The 20,813-nt window shown below is 61.0% G+C and overlaps 1 protein-coding gene across 9 annotated transcripts in view; it reads right to left on the bottom strand.

Annotated features, from left to right (window-relative positions):
- The window catches only part of ARVCF (ARVCF delta catenin family member), a 58,468-nt gene that overhangs the window by 965 nt on the left and 36,690 nt on the right, over positions 1-20,813 (bottom strand). The window contains exons 3-19 of one of the 9 annotated variants that reach the window (XM_019755874.3): positions 19,733-19,960; positions 11,309-11,467; positions 10,592-11,118; positions 9,055-9,554; positions 8,231-8,414; positions 7,237-7,354; positions 6,644-6,815; positions 6,008-6,025; positions 4,903-4,974; positions 3,363-3,490; positions 2,866-3,016; positions 2,425-2,623; positions 2,231-2,342; positions 2,036-2,126; positions 1,639-1,692; positions 1,040-1,125; positions 343-462 (exon numbers count right to left, since the gene is read on the bottom strand). In XM_019755874.3, coding sequence (XP_019611433.3) covers positions 355-462; positions 1,040-1,125; positions 1,639-1,692; positions 2,036-2,126; positions 2,231-2,342; positions 2,425-2,623; positions 2,866-3,016; positions 3,363-3,490; positions 4,903-4,974; positions 6,008-6,025; positions 6,644-6,815; positions 7,237-7,354; positions 8,231-8,414; positions 9,055-9,554; positions 10,592-11,118; positions 11,309-11,467; positions 19,733-19,942 — 2,889 coding nt within the window. In that variant the 5' untranslated portion in view covers positions 19,943-19,960 and the 3' untranslated portion in view covers positions 343-354. Of the gene's footprint in view, positions 1-342; positions 463-1,039; positions 1,126-1,638; positions 1,693-2,035; positions 2,127-2,230; positions 2,343-2,424; positions 2,624-2,865; positions 3,017-3,362; positions 3,491-4,902; positions 4,975-6,007; positions 6,026-6,643; positions 6,816-7,236; positions 7,355-8,230; positions 8,415-9,054; positions 9,555-10,591; positions 11,119-11,308; positions 11,468-16,744; positions 16,903-19,732; positions 19,961-20,813 lie in introns of those variants that run through there. The other 8 variants (XM_019755879.3, XM_088800872.1, XM_088800871.1 and 5 more) reach the window with 8 other exon arrangements.

Here is a 20,813-nt window from a genome sequence, read left to right as displayed (position 1 = left end):
TAGGGCCTCAGCACCAGGGGCAATTACAACTTGCTGGTCCTCAGGGGCCATATGCTTGGGATATTTGAAGGTGTGGGGGAACCATCCTGCTCTCGTTTCATCTCCTCTGAGCCCTGATGGCACAGTGCCTGGGACAGGGCTGCAGGCCCAGGGAGGCCCCTCCCTCTCACACCTTGGCCTGTCCTTCCCTAAGGTGGGCATTTGGGCAGGCTGGCCCCAAGGTAGGGGTCCCATCAGGGAGCACACAGGGAAAGCAGAGCATGCAGCCACCACAGATTCATGAGAAGCCCCTGCCCGAAGAACAGAAAACAGTTGGACGAACAACCAGAGGAGAGAACGTACCAGGCATGCAAGCTAGACCCAGGAGTCAACGGGCTGAGGCTTAGTGTCCCCCACGGCGTCCACCAGCCTGACTGCGGGCCGGCTGGGCCCTGGAGGAGGAGCCTTCCTGCTGGGGTCGGGCTGTAGCAGACAGGCGGTGGGCAGGAAGGCAGGAGGGCGTTAGGGGCAGAACAGAGCAGGTTAGTCAGAGCTGACAGTGGGGGCTGGCCTGGTCAGAAGGGCAGGGCTGATGCTGGTGCTCGGAGGGGAGTGCTGAGGGGGCGGGGAGCCAAGCTAGTGTGGCTCGCACAGATGCAGAATGACTCGTGGATGCACGGAGGCCTGTGCCCAAAGCCAGTGAGTGGATTGGCACAGAGCAGGTGGCAGGTGCTGCCCTGGAGACAAGACCATTGTGGGACCTCACTCACGCACACACATGCAGAGAAGGGTCCAGACACACTTGCTCAGACTCCCCTGGCCCTGCGCACTGTGCTAGGCAGTGCTCTCTGTCACATGCCCCCTTTCTCCTAGTAGATGCTCAGCTTTGAACCAGCTGCACCCACAGACTGACTCTGACATGAAATTTCTGACAGGGAGGGCCACTCCCCACCCCAGGGAGGCCCCAAGACCCAGACCAAACTCAGCATCTTGCCTGGGCCCCTCTCCAGGCAACCCCTAGTCCTGCCACCTCTCTGGGCACCTACCCACAGCCACTCACTTTCAACAGTTCCTTTTCAGAGGTCTCCCCTGCGGATGCACTGCCTCGAGCCCTCCGTTCCCTCCGGTCCACTGTGGAGTATCCGTCTGTGGGGTGGGGGCACGAGGGGAATTCTGAGGGGCAGGTACCACTGAGCAGAACCTCCCTCTCAGTCCAGACAGGGGGTTTCTGGGACAGGGTGCACCTGGAGAGGGCCCCCACCTGCCCTGCCCCAGCACCATCCTGGAGACCAGGCACAGATTCTCATAGCCCCTCCCCACCCAGTTCTGACCAGCCCTTGGTCTCATGTGGTTCAGGCCTTGAAGCCATTCATTTGCTCCCCACTGGCAGCTCAGGATCCTACAGCATCTCCTTAGCTGGCAGACCAGATACCCTAGCCGGGCACTGACCTCTCCCTGGCTGCCTTGCCCCTTACTCCCTGAGCACCTCTAAACCAAATCTTTTCTAACCACAACCTCTTGGGAAACCCTTCCCAGCACCTCTCTCTCTCTCTCTCTCCCCCCTCCCCTCCTCCCTTCCTTCCTCCCTCCCTCAGCAAAACCACCTGGCCCATCTCAGACTCCCTTCCCCCCCCACAGGAAACAAGCACCTGCATTCACCTGGGCCAAGAGCCTCCATGGGGATCACATCCCGGCTGCCCGGCTTCTCACCATCTGCAAGGCACAAGCAAGCAGCTGGCTGGTTGCAGGGGGGGGGGGGGGGGGAGAACCAGGGCAGATAAACCCAAGGGCTCAGAGACCCTTTGTCACTAACATCTTTGTACCCTTCTGCTGAGCCACTGCCCACTGGCAAAGCCCCGCCCCAGCTTGGATATAGAAGCTGTAGGAGACTGCAATCAGCAAAAGGGACCACCCTGGAGCCATTTTCCTGTAAGAACGCCTGCCTCCCTCCTCTACCCCTTACCTGCCTCGTCGCCATCAATGCACCCAGGCGGAGGAGCCACTCTTGAACCTCAGGGATGGGTTCCCATGCCCTCCAACCCCATCCCTTACTCACCAAGGCTCTTGTCCACCAGTGGCAGCGTGCTGTCATCGAAGCCTCCAGGACTCAGTGCTACCTTGGGCCCCTTGGCATTAGCAGCAGCGGACTGGAGGAGGGCAGGGCACAAAACACACAGGGACAGAGGTCAGAGGTGGTCCAGCAGGAGACCCAGCCTGGCAAAGTGAGAGAGAAAAGCCGCGCAGGCCGCACCTGGAAGCGCGCCTTGGTCCAACCATCCTTCTGCAGGGCACCACGCAGCTCCTTGTAGCTCCACACAGTCTGCAGCACGTGGGACGCGGCCTTCTCCTCGCGCACCGATTGGCTGCGGCCAGGCCCAGGGTGGGGTCAGTTTCTGGCCGGCTCCCAGCCACCCCGGGCCCGCCCCTGGGCCCGCCCACACCCACCTGGAGGCCCCCAGGGCCACCAAAGCAGGCACACCGCGGGCCTGCAGTAGCGAGCGCGCGTTGTCTAAACTGTCGGACACGATCTCATGGATGGTGTTGAGCACCGCAACCACCGTGTCCTCCTCCAGACGGGCCCCGGGTCGTGCTGGCGCCTGAGCATTGCGCACGTTGCGCACTAGCTCCGCCATGGCGTAGCTCCCTGAGGGGCGGGGGCGGGTGTTAGGGCACGCATCTGCCCGCCCCTGCAGGGAGGATTGGGGTTGGGGGGGGGGGGGAAACGGTGCACTGGGGGCTAAGCTTCAGACAGGTTCAGGGAGACTGGAGTTCTTGCAGCGGCGACCGAGCGACGGGGTGGGCCGGACCCCTGAACCACCCGTACCCAAGCCCTCCAAGGCCGCCCACCCGACTCACATCCCGGCTCGGCCCCACCTGCGTCCTCACCGATGAGGTCCTTGTTGCGCCGGTCCAGCGAGAGGTTGCGCAGGGCGATGGCGACTGCACGTACCACCTTGTCAGTCTCGGACTGCAGCAGCTCCACTAGAACCGGCAGACCGCGCTCCTTGCGCACAGTGGCGCGAATGTACGTAGCCCACTGTGGCGGTGTTGGCGGAGGAGGCAGAGTGCGCTCAGCACGCAGTGTCACACCGCGCACGCCGGGTACTCTCCCACCTGAGCCCTCACCACTCCCTCCAGCAGGGTTGTCCTTCTGACGAAGCCCTACCCCGGCAGCTCAACTCCACCTCCAAGAGAAGCTCCCCTCCACCCACCCACCACCGGGGGCGCACTGCTTGCCGCCCTTGTTTCTTAAACCTCCCAGACGGTGGGGAGGCGCTGTGTCCCCTCCCCTCCCCCCAGTATGGGCAAAGGCAGGGGCAGGCACCAACAGGGACGCCTGGGATTCCCTCTCTGTCTCCTCCCTGCCAGACTTGGCCTCTCACCATCCAGTTGCCAGCGCTGAGGTTCTGTAAGGCACCAGCAGCAGCCTCCAGGGTGTTGAAGTTCCGGCTCTCCGTGAGCAGAGAGAGGTAGAGACGTACCACTTCGGGCTGGTACAGCAACTCAAAGCCTGTGCACACAACACCCGCAACCCACAGTCACCCAGACCTTCTACCATCACCCCTTTCCTCCCCTCTCATCCCAGGGCAAGGATGAGCTGGGGCCCAGGGATGGATGTCGTGCAGTCAGGGATGTTTAACATCAATGTTATGGCCACCCAAGAGGAAAAGCATTCCCTGTTTACAGAGAAACAGAGACTCCATAAGGAGGCAATGGGTTTGGGCGAGGTTGTCTTTCCTTAACCCTGCTGCCAAAGAAATGGGATTAGACCTGCCTAGCAACTGGAGCATCCAGGAGACCTTGGGTGGGGAAAAAGGCAGCAATCAAGGTTGCTCCCCTCACAACAGGAACTTCTCTTCCCACTACTAACTGGGGCCTTGTAACCAGGTCCACTCCCCTAGCAACAGGATTCAAACTCCCTCGCAATAGGGCCCACCCTCCTGGGTAGCTGACAGAGGCTGTGCAACTGGGAGATGGGGCCTAGCAACAAGACCCACTTTCCCTAACAAGGCCAGCTCTCTCCCATGTGTAACAGAGGCTGTGTTACCAGGGTCATTCCCCTAGCAACATGGTCCACGCTCCATGAGCGCCAGGCCTGGCAGCACTTGGCAACCATGTTTCAGAGATGAAGGGCAGAGCAGGCTTCCAAGACTGCTGTCCCCATACTAGGGCTTCTGCCTGTTCCTGGACATTATCTCCCTGTCCCCTGTCCTCCCGCCCCATGTCACCACCCCCTCCCCAGTCCTTATGTCCCATGATCCCTCCACTTCAGCCTGGCAGGGCTTCCTGTTCTCCCGCTGCCCCTAGTGTTGGCCCAGGCTGGTCCCTTATCCTGTGATGCTACCCCAGACCTCCTGTGGCTGGTCCTTTCCACCCTGCTTGGTGGCACCTGGGCTCGCAGGGTGGACTGTGGCCTAGGGCTCACCAGGTGGGACGTCTCTCACTCAGGCTGCATTCCCATTACACGGAACAGTGCCAGCACACATTAGGTCTTCAACAGACACAGGTGACGTGGAGGTCAGACCACTGGCCTGCATGAGTCAGGGTGATCTGGCCCAGCCTCCGTACTGGATCTGACTGCATCCTCCTGGCTCCCAAACCCCTCAGAGTAAACCCAAGCCCCTCAGCTGACACTGGAGGCCCTGCCAGCCAGTCCTTGCCCTTCACTGAGGGCCTCACTCCAAAGCTGTGTGACCCAGCAAGTGCCTGGCCTGTCACCCCATTCTGCTCAAAATGACCTCTGGCACTGACCCTGATTCTATACCCTCAACAGGGGCCCAGGAGCAGACAGTCCTCCGGGGAACCCCACAACCGTGGGCCTCAGTTTTATCGGATCCCCAAGGTCCTTTAAGGCCTTCTTGGTGGCACAAAGCTTCACTACCTGGACAGGCCAGAGCCTGGACTCCACCTCCACCCACTCACCCTTGGCAGCCTCAGTTCTCTTGGGCAGGTCCAGTGTGTCAAAGTTCCGGTCCATCTCACCATCTTTCTTCCCTGGAACAGAAGAGCAGCAGGAGGTGAGGCAGACCCTGTGGTGGGCAGGTGTGGGTCAGGAGAGCTGGACACAGCACTTTCCTGCCCAAAGCTCAAAAAGCACCCCCATGTCCAAGACGAGGCACCACGAGGCCCGGGGAGCAGAGGCATTCTGAGTTCAGGCCAGCAGACTGGCCCAGGGGAGGGCATTGGTGGCAGTGGGGCCCAGCCCTGGAGACGTCCTAGCACTGCCCTGAGCACCCAGGACTCATCTCCCATCAGGTGCTAGGAGCTGCATTGCACACCTGCCCCATGGCCTCCTTGCGGCTGCCAAATGTGTGAACTGAGGGATCCAGGAGCCTGGCTGGGTGGCAGGTAGGTGCAGACGGGGAAGCTGAGGGCTCACAGGGACAGGCCATGTGTCTGGTTGCAAGGGGCAGGGCTAGGGCTGAGTCGCACCCATGGAGGAACTTGCCTGTCTGGGGCCTGGACCCTGTACCAGGCTGTTGGCCAGGAAAGACCCACACTCACAGGCCGAGCCACTGTAGCAGTACCACCTAACACCTATCAGCCTCAACCTGCTCACCTGTGTCACCACCTCAGATGGGGGAGTTTCTCCTCCTCTGGAGGGCAGCAGGGCTAAGTTTAGATGCTCTGGGGCCCCTACCTTGCCTGATCTCCTGTGGCCTCTGAGCCACACATGGCCCCATTCCATCAGAGAGGCAGACTCTGCTCCCTGGCACCCCTGGAGATGGACACCCCAAGGCCCTGCCCATCTTAGCTTTGCTCCAGCTCCAAGGCCAGCCCTGCCCGAGGAGCAAAGTCTGAGGTTACAGAGGGACAGCTCCTTGTCTTCCAAACCAGTCCAAGATATATTCCTGTCGTTGTCATGGAGATGGCAGCACAGAGAAGGGACTGGGAATGGGGCAGGGCCCTGAGGCTGGAAGGCCCTGACGTTGCCATGGAGACCACTGCCTGAGCAATTGAGAAGGGGTGGCTCCCTGGTGCCCATTGTACACACCAGGGCTGGACAGCAGGACAAACAGGGACTCACCTTGATGGAACCACTCCTCTAGGCAGCCGGAGGAAGCACAGGAGAGAGGAGATGAGCCTGAGCGGCAGCACCCCCACACCCTCCCAGGAGGCCTCAACTTCCCACTGCACACCCTGGGTTGAGCAGATAGGACATGGAATCTCATCCCATTACTTCTGAGGGCTGAGTGTCCACAAGTGGGACAGGGATCGGAAAAGGCCCACGCGAGTGAGGTAGGTGCAGTAAATGCAGGCTCAACCTGGCAGTTGCTGGGTGGGGAATGTTGGAATCCGCACCCTGGAGGCAAGGGTGTTGTGCGGGCAGGGTGCAGTGCTGCCCTCAGGGCTTCTCTGTCTAGGTGCTCTGCCAGTGCAGGAAGCAGCACCACCTTCAGTGCTTTCCAAACTTGGGTCCACAGAACCCTTCTCGGAGCTGAGGGACTGGATCCAGGCCTGGGTGGGAACCACCACATGGGTTCCCTCCTGCCCTCCCCTGGGGGCCCCACAGTGCAGATGGACAAAGGCAGGGCCTGTCAGCAGGGTACCCCAGGATGGTGCCCCTTCCTTGGCTCCCTGCTTCCCTGCCTGCCATGGGTATGGAGAGCCTTCTGCCCAGGGAGCAGGGAGAAGTGGTCCTAAAGTGGTCCCCCAGTCCCACCTTTGGCTTTCTTGCCACCGAAGCAGCCAGCATCATCCCGCCTCCGGCGCTGGGAGCCTGCAGCACCGCCGGGGGGCCCAGGCTCACCCTCCTGGTACCTGTCAGCCCCAGGCACCTCCCTGTGCACGTGGTAGGACAGGTTCCGCATGATGCATACACAGTTTTCCACCGACTGTGGGGAGAGGAGAGCTGGTGGGGCATGGCCGGGGGGGTACAGGGAATGCTGACCCTCTGAGAAGACTGCCACAGCCAGAGTGTACCAAGAGGACCAGGGCTGTAGATATGGAAGACTGAGCTGGGGGACCACATAGGTGAAGCCTCAGGGAGGGGCCATGGTAGGAAAAGGGTAAAACCTCTACTGCATGTAGGACCTTGCCTGGGGCTTTGTGGCAGGCCTGTTTCATAGTATGGCCACTATCAGGTGACCCACGCTGCCCCAGATGTGCGTGCCTGTTCCCCTCTGCCTCCCAGACAGTTCAAGCCCCTGGTCCCCGTTCCTGGTTTGCCTCCACGACCCTCTGTAGGAAGCTGTGAGACTAAGAGACTGGCCATCCTGGGACCTGCTGAGACTGCCCTGTCCGCCCCCCACCCACCTTGTTGTCTGTGTCCTTCCTGCCCACTGCTGACTGCAAGGCGTGCAAGAGTGCGTCCACCAGCCCTTCACACTCCCGGAGTCGCCGCCGGGCCTCTGCACCATCCGAGCTCACGTTCCTGGGTGGCCAAGAGCAAGCACCATGACCCCTGGCTCCAATGGGAACTCCCCTGACCCCTGCCTGGCCCTGGGATCTTGTCTTCATCTGTAAAATGGGCCCTGATGCTGCCCTGTTGGGGCTATTGGCAGATGATACAATCCTGGAGCAGTGAAGGTGGGGCAGGGGTGGTCTGACGGCTGAGACCCTGGGGAAGGATCCCTAGCCTGGCATCTCCTGGGGGAGAGGGCATTTCCTGACTCCCAGCTGAACTGGAAAGAGACAGAGGTAGGCCCAGAGGCTTGAATTGGTACACGGGAAATTGTGGGCTCCCGGTGCCCCAGTGGAAGCTCTGGGCTCTGCTTTTCCTGAGGTCAGGACTCTGTAAAGCCATGGGAGGGGGGGGTCTTATTGGACAGTCAGGGCAATGGGGACTAAGGACTGCCTGTGGAGTCTCTGCAGTGCCTCCTAAGGTCGGGGGGGGGGGGGGCAGACGTCATAAAGAGGTGGGATGAGGCCTCTAAGGCATACTGGAGATGAAGGTCCTGGCTCCCAACTCCTGGTTGTCACAGTGATAGGAGAGTGAGTGAAAGCTGGGCAGGGCTGCAGCCATGGGTACCACACAACAGGGTGGCAGACCTTGTTCAGAGACAGCCATTGGGGGTGAGTACAGCCCCATCAGGTCTCATTCACAGGACTTGGGCAGGAATTGTGACATGGCTCTGAAGCCCTAAGATTTAGGCAACTAGTTGAGTTCCATGTTATCTGAGATACAAGGACATGGCTATCTCCAGGACAGCTGTTTGCACATAGGCTCTGGTGCCTGGCTCCCGCCTCCTTGACCAAGAATAGCCCTGGGAGACTGCTCGGGGGTGCCCAAGCCCAGCCCCGCCCCCACCTCAAGCAGCCTGATGTGTTCTTGAAGACAGTAGTCCACTCGGCGTCCCGTGGCTTGGAATCCTCATTGGGCTCTCGCTCCCAGCCCGAGTGGGGTACAATGACCTCGTGGGTCAGTGTCTGTAGGCCATGGTCAATGATGACCATCTTCAGGGGCTCGTAGGATGACAGGTTCCAGAGTGTGCCTGCAGGGCACCATCGACCAGCCAGTGCTGACCACAGGCACTGCCTCCCTACCTCCCATGTGACGCTGCTTAGGACCTGACCCACCCTCTGTCATACCCCAGCTCAGACCAGAAGTGACAAAAGCCGTGAGAGGTCTTGGGCATCCAGTAGTGGCTCAAAGCTGGGGAGGAACCAAGAGGGGCTGGGACACAGAGCAAGGGCTGGCAGGGAGCCTGGGGCTGGATACAGCAGGTGCTATCTCTTTTCCACCCCTTCCCAACCACGTGGGTGGGTGGGACTACCACTCCTGGGGCCATAGGGCCACAGTGAGAGGTGGTCATGTGACCCTGCCTGGCCACTCAGGTCCCACAAGGCACAATCCCCACCACTGCCCTATTAGGGGTGGGACCAGAGAGGCTGGACTCAGAGTTGTCATGGGGATATGGGACCAGGTGAGGAGGGGGGTCTCCCTAAGGAGCCCAGTGCCAGGGCCACCAGTGGCAACAAAGTCCAGAAGTGGAGATTGAGGACCTTTCACAGCATCTGAGCCTGATGCCTGCCCCCAGTAGCTAGGACTCCTGACTAAATGGGGTGCTTCCCCTGGCCAAGCCTTGCTCTTGTCTCTTCCTGGAAGATGCAGGGCAGCCAGGTGCCACTCACCCGTGACGAGCTCTCGGACTTCGTTGTCCCGGGCGGCCCGCAGCAGACGCACCAGGGCGGGCACGCCACCACAGTCCCGAATGGCGGCCTTGTTGTCGGTGTCCCGACCGTAGGAGAGATTGCGCAGTGCCCCACAGGCCCTGCGTCGAACCTCCGCCCTTGGGTGGTCCAGCAGAGCCACGAGTAGCGGAAGCCCCCGCAGCTGCCGTACACGCCGCTTGACACCCTCATTCTCAAAGCACAGGTGCTGCAGGTAGGCAGCTGCATTAGCTTTCACAGGGTCCACGGGGTGCCGCAACATGGCCAGGACCTCGGGCAGCTCGGGGTCCCGCCAGCGAGGCTCCTTGCGGGCGCTGTCAACCGAGGGTGAGCGCCGCACCACCCGGTCCAGGCTGCCCAGGCTGCCCCGTTCTGGCTGGGCCAGGGGTGCTGTCGTGGCTGGGAAAGGGGGCCGCTCCTCCATCAGCTCACCACCATCAGCTGCCACATCCTCATAGGCCCTGTGTGGGTGAGCAGGGCACGTGAACGTCTTCTCAGCGGCTACTGGCCCTGCCCTTGAGCTGCCCCATCACACTTTCTCCAGGGGACTGTGAACCTACAGAGGGTGGGGCTGGGCCTAGAGCATTGGTACTTGGCCCCACGGACCACGTGGGTGCTGAGAGTCACACCCAAGCCCAGCAACAACTGCTCAGAACCAATGACAGAGCCAAACCCTAGCCAATGGTCATCAGAGCTTGCATCCCTCCCAGACGGGAGCTCACTCACTCCCATCACCATGCAGTAGCTGCTGATTCTGAGCTAAATGCATTTTTATGAAACATCTGTCCATGACTGGGGGGGCCCACCTTCCCATGAGGCCCATCTCTGGCTGGTGCCAGGATGTGGGGGGAGGAGGCGATCCTCCCTGCACATGGTCATCCTGGCAGGACCATCTGAGGGGCATTCAGACCACCAGTCCCCCAGGGCACAAGATGTCCTTGTAGGTTGTCACCATTAAACCCACTTCCCAGGGGACGGGGTGAGGCTAAGAGGGGTCAGGTGTCTTGGCCACTGTCATGCAGCATAAGCCAGACTCAAGCTGTGGTCACGTTCCCACTCTATAGCTAGAGAAACTGAGAGCAGAGGGGACAGAACCAGAGGCAACACTGGGAAGGGCCAGGGGATCTAGGTTCTGGTTGCTACTGTGCATGGGGGAAATGGAGGCCGGGGGAGAGGCTGGGGCCTTAAGCTCAAAGAAACAGCTTGAGCCCCTTGGGCTCATGTCTTCCAGGTCATCTGCCTAGAGCAGGGGCAGCAGGTGTGGCGCACTGTCACCAGCTTCTTTCATGCCCCAGATTGGCAGGGAGGGTGCCCAGTACAACTCCCACCATCCCAGAAGCTGCCCTTGCTGCTGTCGTTGGGAAAAGTGGAGGCCAATTCAAATTGACATGCATGTGACTAACTTAGCCCCGGCAGCTAGACTACCTGTGGGGTATGCTGTGGTGGGGGAGTGGAAGGCAAACGCTCTGGAGGCGGTGGCAGGGCACAGGGTGCTCACCTAGTGCGAAGGCCCCGCCCACAGTCAGGCCTCCTCCTCGTGGCCGTGCCATAGTCAGGCTCCAGCTCCGGACCACCCCCGTCATCAGCAGCCAGGCTGCGTGTGTCGTCCTCCAGGCCGTACGGCTCTGCCTGGAAATGCTCGGGCTGGGAGCGGCTGGCCGGTGGCACAGGCTCACGGCCATCAGGGAAGGCCTCACGGCGGCCAGGCAATGTGAAGCAGCCATCGCCGGGGCTTGGGCCAAGGGGGCCACCACGTGGGGGTCGCACACCCAACCCACGGGACAGGCTGCCATAGCTGGGGACATCACGGGGCTCGGGGCTGTCAGGAAAGCCTCCCCCACTGTTGAGGTAGGTGCGGGAGAGCGTGGCCACCGGGCCGCCTCCACGCAGCAGGAAGTGCCGGTCCAGGGGGCCATCAGCGAAGGGCCCTAGCGGGGGGCCACCATCCAGGAGGGGGAGGCCATCTGGGCCCATGGGCACCTGGCGCACTGTTCGTGTAGTCACCGTCTTGACCATCTTGGTGACCTGGTGAGTAAGTGGGTAGCCAATGGGCTGGGCAGCCTGAGAAACCTGGACACAACCCGGCAGGGCCAGAGTGGCCTCAGTCTTCCACCCGAAAGAGTGGTGCCAGGGAGGCTTAGCCATGCGCCCACTCTACAGATGGGACAACTATGGCTGCACAGCCCACTTGCCCATCACCTGGGCCCAGCCATACCTTGGTCTCTGTACGCCGTGTAGTGCCATCTTCTGATGTAACAATGGACACATGGGAGGTGGGTGTGCCAGGGTCCTCCTCCACCGTCACTGTCTCCTCCAGCACCTCAGGTGCCTCCGGCATCGTGGCCAGGGAGACCTGGCTACCGGGGCTCTGCTCCTGGCAAGGGGGCAGTGGGTGGGTGTTAGTGGGAGAACCGAGTGCTCACCCACCCTGGAGTGAAGATGCTCCTACTGGCCTGGATGCCAGGAATGCCTTCGTCCCTGCCCCCGGAACCCACCGCCCTAGGGCCTGTCTCAGCCCCAGCTGGTGATACATGTTCCTGCCTCTGGGCTGATCCTGCCCTGTTGCCCCATCCCAAAGAGGGCCTCGGGGGCTGGCCCTCCATCCCAGGACCTCCTGGGGCTGAGCTGGTAAATAAAATCAAGTCCCAGACCCCAGTGAGGCAGTCTTGGGCAGCCCTGTCTGAGCTGGAAGGCCCGACTGCCGCAGGCTCTTGGAAGACCAAGGAGGCCAGGTGGGAGCCGCAGGATGCTCTCTTCCCGTTGCTTTCCACCCCTGGCTGGGCCCTCCAGGTGTCCCGGGCCTCTCCCTGCCCCACCCCAAAAACCTGGAGTGCAGAGGCCTTGCAGTGGCAGCTTCAGTACTGCTCCCCGACTTCCTGTGACTACATGCAGGCTCCTGCTGTCCCCAAGGCCAGCTAAACGCCCTCGCAATACAGAAATACCCAGCTTCCAGAATGCCCTGTGTACTCAGAGCACCAAAATACCCTTACGCCTTCCAGCCCAGACACTTTTAGGGTATTGAGTGGGTAAGGCCTGTCCCTACCTCACTCGGTACCCCCCACCAAAACCCTGGGTGTCATGTCAGCCTAGAGAGAATGGGTTCAGGTCAAGGAGGCCTGGCTTGCCCTTGACAACACCGGAGTCCCCTCCCTGGGCACCCTCCCCCATGTCTTCCCAATCTCAGCCTTCAGCTCCTGGATACTTGCCTCATTCTCAACCTGTGCTCCCCACCTCGCCCCCGCCATCATCCCTATAGGGGATGACCATGGTGGAATTCCAGCGAAGACAGCTGGAGCAGAGGCCCTTCTAAGGTCCACATGCTTACGGGCCCACAAGCTTACGGGCCAGACTTGCCAGTGGAGAAACTGAGGCTCAAATGCGACAGACCCCTGCTGTACTGAGTGTCACAGGGACTGAGAGTCTACTCCTGGGCTTCTGACTACATGGGTCCCCCACACAGTGCCAGTGTCCCAGGATCAGCATCTGGCCAGGATGGATAGGGGCTGAAACCCAAGCTGTGGGGGTCAGGCAGTGAGGAGCACATTCCTGGACAGCCAGGGCTGGGTCAGCAGGAGGACAGGCTTTGCTCTGAGGCCCAGGCCCCATGCCTTGCAGGACGGGTCCCTTCTGGGCCCCAGGCCCGAGGCTGCACACAGAGCTGAGGCCCAGGGAAGGCCAGCAGCTCCCACCCACATCTGCCTGGAGTCATGGCCCTACTCTGCTCTTGTCCCTCGTCCTCGGAAATATGCAGTACAAGGTGGCCAGAGCTGCCTCAGGGCCTGCCTCCCGAGGTCCTCAGCATATGACATCTCCCCAGGTTGGGGTCCTGTCCTGAAGAAATGCTTGATCCTCCCAACTGCTCATAATGTTGAGGTTCTGGGCCCCTGCAACCTCTTCAGGGGTCCAGGGAGGGGCCTGCACCAACATGTTAAGACAGGTGCATCCCCAGGGCTCTGGTGACACAGAAAAGAAGCCATAGGAGGCACACTCCCACTCCCCCCAAGCAAGGGACAACACGTGATTTTATAAAAGGGAAACTAAGGCCTGACAGAGGGGAGAAGATCTACCCAGAACTTCACAAACTGCTAACGGGGGAATTTCAAGCATCCATACAGAGGGCAGTTTTGCAAAGCCTTTTAGCCACACCTCACCCCTCGTGGGCCACAGCCTTGGCTGTCACCTTCTCAGTCTTGGGATGGAGGTGGAGTGCCTGTTGGAGACCTGGCCAGGAAGGAAGAGCACTGTTCCCTGGGAAAGATAAGTAAACTTAGGCCCAGAGTGGGGACACACTGGTGAGCTGCCAGGCAGGGTGGCCTGGGCTCTTCTCCAAGGGCACTGGGGAGCCAGGATAGTTCTAGTGCAGGAGAAGGTGCTGGAACAGCCTGTCACTGCTGGGACCTCAAGCTGTCCCATCTGTATTTGGCAACTGCAGGAGCAGATGTGTAGCAAGCACTGAGCTCTGCTGGATCCTGGGGCGGCCAGGTATGGAGTGGCCTCAGGAGTCACACTGGTGGCTGCAAGTGCAGGGGCGGGAGGAGGAGGAAGATTGACATGAGTGGACTGGGACCTTGCCCAGGACACTGCCAGTGGGATATGGCCCCTGAGTAGATTTGCATGCATTTGCATTAACACTCAGAGAAAAACCCTACTCTCTGGCTGGGGGGTCAAGGGAATACATCTCAGACCCCAATGCTTATTTTTCTCACTCTGGCATGCAGCGAGGGTCTGACATAGTGCAGAGTCAGAAGAATGAGGGGATGGGGTGTCCAGGAAAGCCAGGCACCCCCAACAAGGCCTGGAAACCCTGCAGCATCACCCACCAACACTCAGCCGGGGCAGCCCAGCAGCGGGATTCCAAGGCACCAAGATCCCCCACTGGCAAATGACCTCAGGGAGCTAAAAATGGGGGATGACTTCACCCAGGCAGGCAGGCAAGCAGGCAGGAGAGTGAGTCAGCCAGTGATCATGGGAAGGCCTGGCCCCCATTACAAACGCCTGGGCACACACATGCAGACAGGGACCTGAGCGGACACGTGCATGTACATGGCCCCTCTGACAGGGGCACATGTGTGCATGAGTACCCAGCCTGGCCCACAGGCCTGAGCATATCCATCTGCGTGCTCTCCTAACAGAACCAGCGCACAGTGCCCACCGCTCCCAGAGGCACTTGCACATATGCACACATCCCTATCAGCTCCCTGCCCTCTACCGTGGGTCCAGACGCCCTCAACCAACACCCAGGTGTCCACCACGGGGGGCTCAGAGCTGGCAGCAGATGGGGGAGCCAAGGCCTAGGGGAGGGAAAGGCCCTAGGCCAACCCTTGGCTTGGGCCTCTACAACATCTTCAGGGTGGGGATGTGGGATCACGGGCTGATGACCAGCACACAGTCGGCACCCAACAGAGGTGGCTGAGCAGGGTGGCTGGGTCCTCATCTGCCCTAGAGGCCCTGCTCTAGGGCCCCATGTCCACCTACCCAGACTGGCCCACTCTCAAGAACTCCTGGTCCTGCAGCCTTAGGTCCTCCCCGATGCCCCAGACATGGGCACCAGGCTGGACACATCACCCACAGCGCTCCCCCACTTCCCAAATCCTGCCAACTCCTGTCAACTCTCTTGTCACTCCTTCCCTGACCCTGGCTTATCCTTACTGCTCTCATTGGGACCAATGCCCAGCCTCCCATCACCCCAGGGCCCAAATCCGTCCCGTGATATTCCCATCGAACGTCCACCTGATCCATGGCCCATGGGATTGGCCCAAAGAGAGGCTGCTGGCTAGGCCTGGGGTTTCCTATGAACTCCTTCGAACTTATGGGAGGGGCCTGGCCCAGGGCTCCGAGTGGGGCTGGAGTGCCAGTACCCCAGAAATGTGGATCTAACCATTCAACACTGCTTTCAAGAGGCAGTCCCCAGAGGCACAGAGCTGGGCACAGCAAGAGGGCCCTGGGCCCCGTCACACACCCAAGGCTCAGCTTCTTCATATGGAAACAGGAAGGACCCAGGTGTAAAAGCTGCGTGGCAGCTGGGATAGTGTCAGACCACCTTTGTGGCCAGATGTGGGACAACGCATAGTGGGCCTGCCACCTGGGCAAAAGCCCACACTAGTCTCTGGGGTATATGTGGCACAGAGAGTGGATGGAGGAAACAAACCAAGTCATAATGGGGGTGGCAGGCTGGACTGGGGTCCCGGAGTCATAGATCTACGTGCGCTGCCTGCGCTTCACAGATGAGCACCCATGGCCTGTATCATGAAGAACAAACCTCAGGGCAGAAGCTCCACCCTGTCCATGGCCCCACTGGCAAAGATAGGGGATGGGTTAAGGTGAGACCCCACATCTGGCTCCCATAACCCCAGGGTCAGCCCCCCTAGAGGGCACAAGATGGCTGCTGCTGGATGAAGGAATGGAGAGGTGGAAGAGTGACAGCCCACTCCCACCAGCAAGGCCATCCCAGATAGACTCAAGGACAAGCCAGGCTGGCATCTCCCATCAGGGGAAGCAAGCTCTTGGCCACCAGACACCCTCTCCCTTGGTGCCCATGGCCTCTGCCCAGCCCTGGAAGACTGGAGCTCACCCCTCCACAGCTGCAGTCCACCTGCCAGGGCACAGCACCACCTGCCAGGGCACAGCATCACACTGAGTGGCTGAGAGGCCAAGAGGCAGTGGGGACACAGCAGACTAGGGAAGCAGCTTGTGGGGGACAGAAAGCAGAGCTAGCTGTCACCCACCCTAACTTACCTAAGCCCAGCCCACCTCCATCAGCCACACTGGCCCAAATCCCTCCAACTCCCCCAATGACCCCTCCCTCTCTGGTGTAGTCAGTGGCCAGACCCTGGGGGCCACACCATGGATGCGCAGCCGGCAGAGACCCGGCTGTCCTGTCGGAGGTGGCAGGTGTACGGAAGACCTACCTCGCAGCACAAGGGGTGCGAGGCGGTTGCTCAGCCTGTTTCCGAGCATGTAACAGGCCCCCGCCCCCTCTGGGCAAGAGTGCAGACTGCCCACATGCCACCCCCCACCCACCCCCAGTACTGGAAGGCTGACTGCCCGGGATTTCCTCGGAGACCCCCTCCCCTCCCCCGCCTCCGCACGTGGGCAGGGCCGTCCTCCACCCCTCCCTTCACGTGCACTGCCGCGGCAGACAGGGCTTCCATTAAAGCTCCTTCGCAGGTCCCCAGAGTCGGAACCCGCGCTGGGGCTTTGGAGGCGAGGGGAGGCCCAGAGAGCTCCGGGACCGGGAGGCCTAGCCGGGCTTACCCTCTCCTGACTCGGACTCCCTCCTGCACAGAGGGGGCTGCTCCGGAAAGCCCTCGCCTCCCGCCCCTGTCGCTGGCACCTGTCCTGGGCTCTGGCCGGGGGTGCGCCCACCGGGTCCCGCCCCGCTCCCCGCGCAGGGTTGCACCGCCCGGGGCCCCCACGCCCGGCTCTAAGAGACCCCCGCGGCCCCGCCCCGTGCACAGCCCCTGGCAGCGCGCTCCCTCCGCCGCCCCGCCCGGCCCGGGCCCAACGCGCCGGCCGGGAGCACAGACAATAGCCGCCTCCGGTCCGCGGCTCCGCGAAACAAAAGCGGGTCCTCCCCGGAAGGCCAGCTCCCCGCCCTTCGCCGCTGGCCCCGGGACAGGACCCACTCGCCCGGGACCAAGTTCTCTCCAACCTGTCTGAGTTCGGCCGGCATCGGGCCGGCTCGGAGGGCGCGGGCTGGAGTGGGCGGCGGCGGCTGCTGGACCTGGCTAGGCTCGGTCGCCTCGGCCGCTCAGGATGGGGCTCCGCGGACTAGCTCCCCGCGGGGGCGGATCTGGCGGCGATCAAGAAGAGCAGCCAATCGGGCGGGGCCGCGCCCAGGCGGGGCGGGGCGGGGGCCGGTGGGCGGGGCGGGGCGTAGCGCTGCAGCCAGGGTTGGCCGGGGTCGCCCAGACTTCCCCTGCTGCTGGCCTGGGCTCCTTCTCTTTAACCCCTCCTTCCGCGGGGGTGACATTTTTCCCGCCGAGTGACTTTATCCGAGTCCCAATTCCCGGTTCTCGGTTTGCCCCCAATAAAAGAGTTCCCTGCCCCTGTACAGTTGGAGAAACAGTTCTGGCAGTGCAAAAGCCATTGCGGTCATGGACAGAGTGCGAGACCACCCTAATGCCACAAGCTGCTGATCTTAGTTACGACTCAGTTTCCCCTTGCTGTGAAATGGGGGCCCGATGCGACAGTAGTTACCTCAATGACAGCGCGGCAAGGTCTCTCAGATCCATCCTGCCTCAGGGGGCCCTTACTCACCCACCCCCCACCCTCCGGCAAGACCTCCCAAGTAAGTGTCCCCACAGAGTTCAACTGGGACCTGGCAAACAGACCTGCACTGCCCCATTTTGTCTTGGGTTTTCTCTTGCAAGACACAAAGGTCCCTCCACCCTCTGAGGAGTGTCAGAGCAGATCAAAGGGTGGGGGGGACTGTTGGGTGACCCTGGGTGAACTCTTGTGAGGCCAGCTGGCCTCAGACTCTCTCTTTTCCATGCCTTTGATCTACTGGGAAGTGGTGGTATAGGTATTCAGAGTGGCCAGTTAATCAGGGCTTCTCCTACCAGGCTGTACGCCCCCACTCTCAGCAGCCTGGTGTGAAGGTACAGCCACACCCTGGGGAGGGAAGGTACAGCCACACCCGGGCTCTGCTGCAGGGAAACAGACAAGGGAAGGGCTGGACTGGGCCACCTCTTGGGTCATACCCCACAAACACAAGCCAATGGCTCTTGCATCATGAACAAGGTAACTAGGCTCTGAGATGAACAGAGCTGGGGCCAGCCCAGGGAGGTTCACGAGGTCGGGCCAGAGAGAAGGGTCTGAGCCTGGCCTGCCTCCTACCTGTTTCTCCACAGACCCCACTCAGAAAACTGAGCCACTCTGGGGCCACTTTTCTTTCACAACATGCCACGTACATAGGCCGTGCAGCCAGCATCCTCAGGCAGTCTGGGTGTCCACTGCATGTCCCTCTGGGTCTCAGTTTACCACCTGCACAGGAGTGTTGCCCTGACCACTGGCCTCTTGTATCTTCTATCCATGGCAGCTCTAGGTGGAGCCATCTGGGGCAGAAGCAGGAGGACTGGACCACTGCCCTAAGAGAACTTGGCCTGGATGCTTACATTTGGGTCGTTTCTGTCTTCTCCCAAATTCTACCAGCTGCTAGTGCCCCAGCCTGAGGCTGGCCAGTTCAACCAGATGTGGCCCCAACTCCCCCAACGTTCCGAATCAGCCCTGCCAGTCCAGCCACCACCCTGGGAACACACACTGTCTCCCAACTCAGCCCGAGAAAACCATCTCCTCCTAAGAGACAGAAAAGCGAGGGCAGGCTAGGAAGGCCATGGGTGGGGAGGGACGGGGGTTGAGAGGGGTGGTGGCCTAAGGTCTTCCTTCCACAGACCTCAGGAGGCAAGGGCAGCTTCAGGCCATGGGAACATCTTCCCTTGGGAGCATCGACACTTGGCGGTGCCCTCTGGACTGGAGGTCTGAGCCCTTTCCGGCTGGGAGGGCTGGATAAGAGTGCCTGGCGCCTGAGGGGTGACCTCGGGTCCCTGGCTGCTGTTGTCCCCATGTGGCCCAGCCTGGCTGTTCTGTCCCACCTCAAGTTCGGGGGTACAAGCCTCACCGTTGGAGGGCTCAGCAGGACCAGAGAAAGGAAGGCGTGCATGTGCTGGGGGACACACACAGCAGCTGCCCTATTTAGGAGAGCAACACTGCTGCCCTGCCCAGGGAGTGGAGCCAGGAGGGCCCTCTAGGGTCACTGTGAGGAGCCTAGGGGACTCAGCAGGCCTCCTCCCCCAAACCTCTGAGCCTGGTGGTGAGGACAGGCCACAGTGGGATGGACCCCTACCCAGGGGCCCTCCTCCCCGGCCCCCCAGCTCTTGGGATAGCTCCACCATGCCTGTCTCCTACCCTGTGTCTCAGTCAATAACAGGAACTTTCAAAATAATCATGCCAAACTCCAGGCTTCCCGCATTTTCTCACCCTGTTCTTACCACCCCTTGAGTCAGGTGCTTTTGTCGCTCCTCTGCAGGTTAGGCACTGGGGGCACAGTGGGTGGTGAGAGGAGTCCAGACAGTCTGACTCCTGAGGACGCACCCTGACTTTAGAATTCTCAGGGCTTGGCCACCGAGCAGGCAGGGCTCCACACCTCCTGGGGCTTTGCAGGGACCTGAGACCAGTCTGAGGGCAATAGCCAGTGGGGAAACTGAGCTCCCAGGTCACCCTCTGAGCTGCAGGCAGATCCCGGGCCTTACTTAAGCCTTCCCCTGGGGCTGACCCACTGATGCATGCTATGAAGAATACCATGGCACGGAGACTCCAGGGCTGGCAAAACCCTCAGTGTCACCATGCTGACCATTTAGCTGCCCAGAACACACCCTGCCTAGCTGCCTAGACCGTGGGGGCCCACTCAAGTGAAGGGTGCTGTTTTGATAGTCAGTCTGTGTCCTGCCCATTCATCATGTGGTGCCCAGCACACCCAAATGGGACTTCTAGCCCCTTGGGAATCCCACTTTCCTCCCCTCCCCAGAGGCCCCAGGAGGTCTTGCAATAAGCCAATACATGCTGGCTTATGGCCCACCAGGGCCCCTTGACTGTTTTCCCACTTGGCTGTTTTATCCTTCCTGAGTCTCTGGGCTGTTACCTGCAAGACCAGCTGTTGCCAGGCCATTGGCAGGGGCTGCCCACTGCCCACACCACCACTGCCCGCACCAGGCTGCTGGGCACGCTCCAGCTGCAGGGCAACATGGCGCCGCTCCTGCTCCAGCGCCCGTGTCAGCCGCTGGAAGCGGGCCTCCTGCTCCTTCACCGAGGCCAAGATGCTGGCAGCCGAGTGCACGTTGCAGTCCTCCATGACCAGGACGCCTGCTGGCTGCAGGCAAAGCAGAGCAAGGTCAGGGTGGGGCCAGGGTGGAGGCCTGGGAGAGGCCATCAGAGTCCCCGTCTGCCCCACTCACAAATCGTACGACTCACTCCCAGACTGGAGCATTCAGCTCTCCAGAGAGAAGCTGCATTGATTAAATTCTAAATTAAAAGCCATTAATCTGAGGCTGGCCAGAAGCAGCTGGCTCCCTCCCTATGGGGTGTGGGGCTCTAACCCTGTTCCCCTGCTTCATGGCAGGCCCAGCAGAACCACGGACTACGGGCATCCCAGAGCCCGCTGGGAAGGGAAGGGCCAGAAGAGCTGGTATGACAAGTGCTCAGATCTCCCAGACCCTCTGCTGCCCACAGCACATGCCAGCTCACCCCAATCTCATGGGGCCAGCCCAAGCCCATCTCACTAAAAGGAACACTGGAGCCCGGAGAGGTGGGGGACCCATCTATAGCTATAGCTGCACAGCTGATGTGGCAGAGACAGTTCTCCAGCGGGCAGGGAATAAGGTGCTGCTACAGAGCAACCAGGTGCCCGGGACACATAGGCAGGCACAGGGGTGACACAGGCCGACAGACCCGTGGTCTGGTCTCCACTCACAGCCACGCTGGCTGGAACGAGGGTGGTGTCTACCTTCATGGCAGAGTGAAAACCGAGTACAGCCTGGTTGCAATTCTGTGCCTGGACGTGGCCCATGTGCCTGACGCCAGATCCAGAGAGAGGTTGAGGGCAGGGGCCCGGGCTTCCCAGGCCCAGTGTGCCGGGAGGGTCAGGCCTGCCTGGGCCCCAGTCCAGCGCTGCCCCTGAAGGCCCCAGGGTAGCGGGTGGGGGCGGTGGGGGCTTGGCAGTTGTA

This window comes from Rhinolophus sinicus, chromosome 9 (assembly GCF_057876585.1).
Source record: "Rhinolophus sinicus isolate RSI-liver-muscle chromosome 9, RSI-T2T, whole genome shotgun sequence".
Lineage (NCBI taxonomy): Eukaryota > Metazoa > Chordata > Mammalia > Chiroptera > Rhinolophidae > Rhinolophus > Rhinolophus sinicus.
This window is presented reverse-complemented; position numbering and strand designations above follow the sequence as displayed.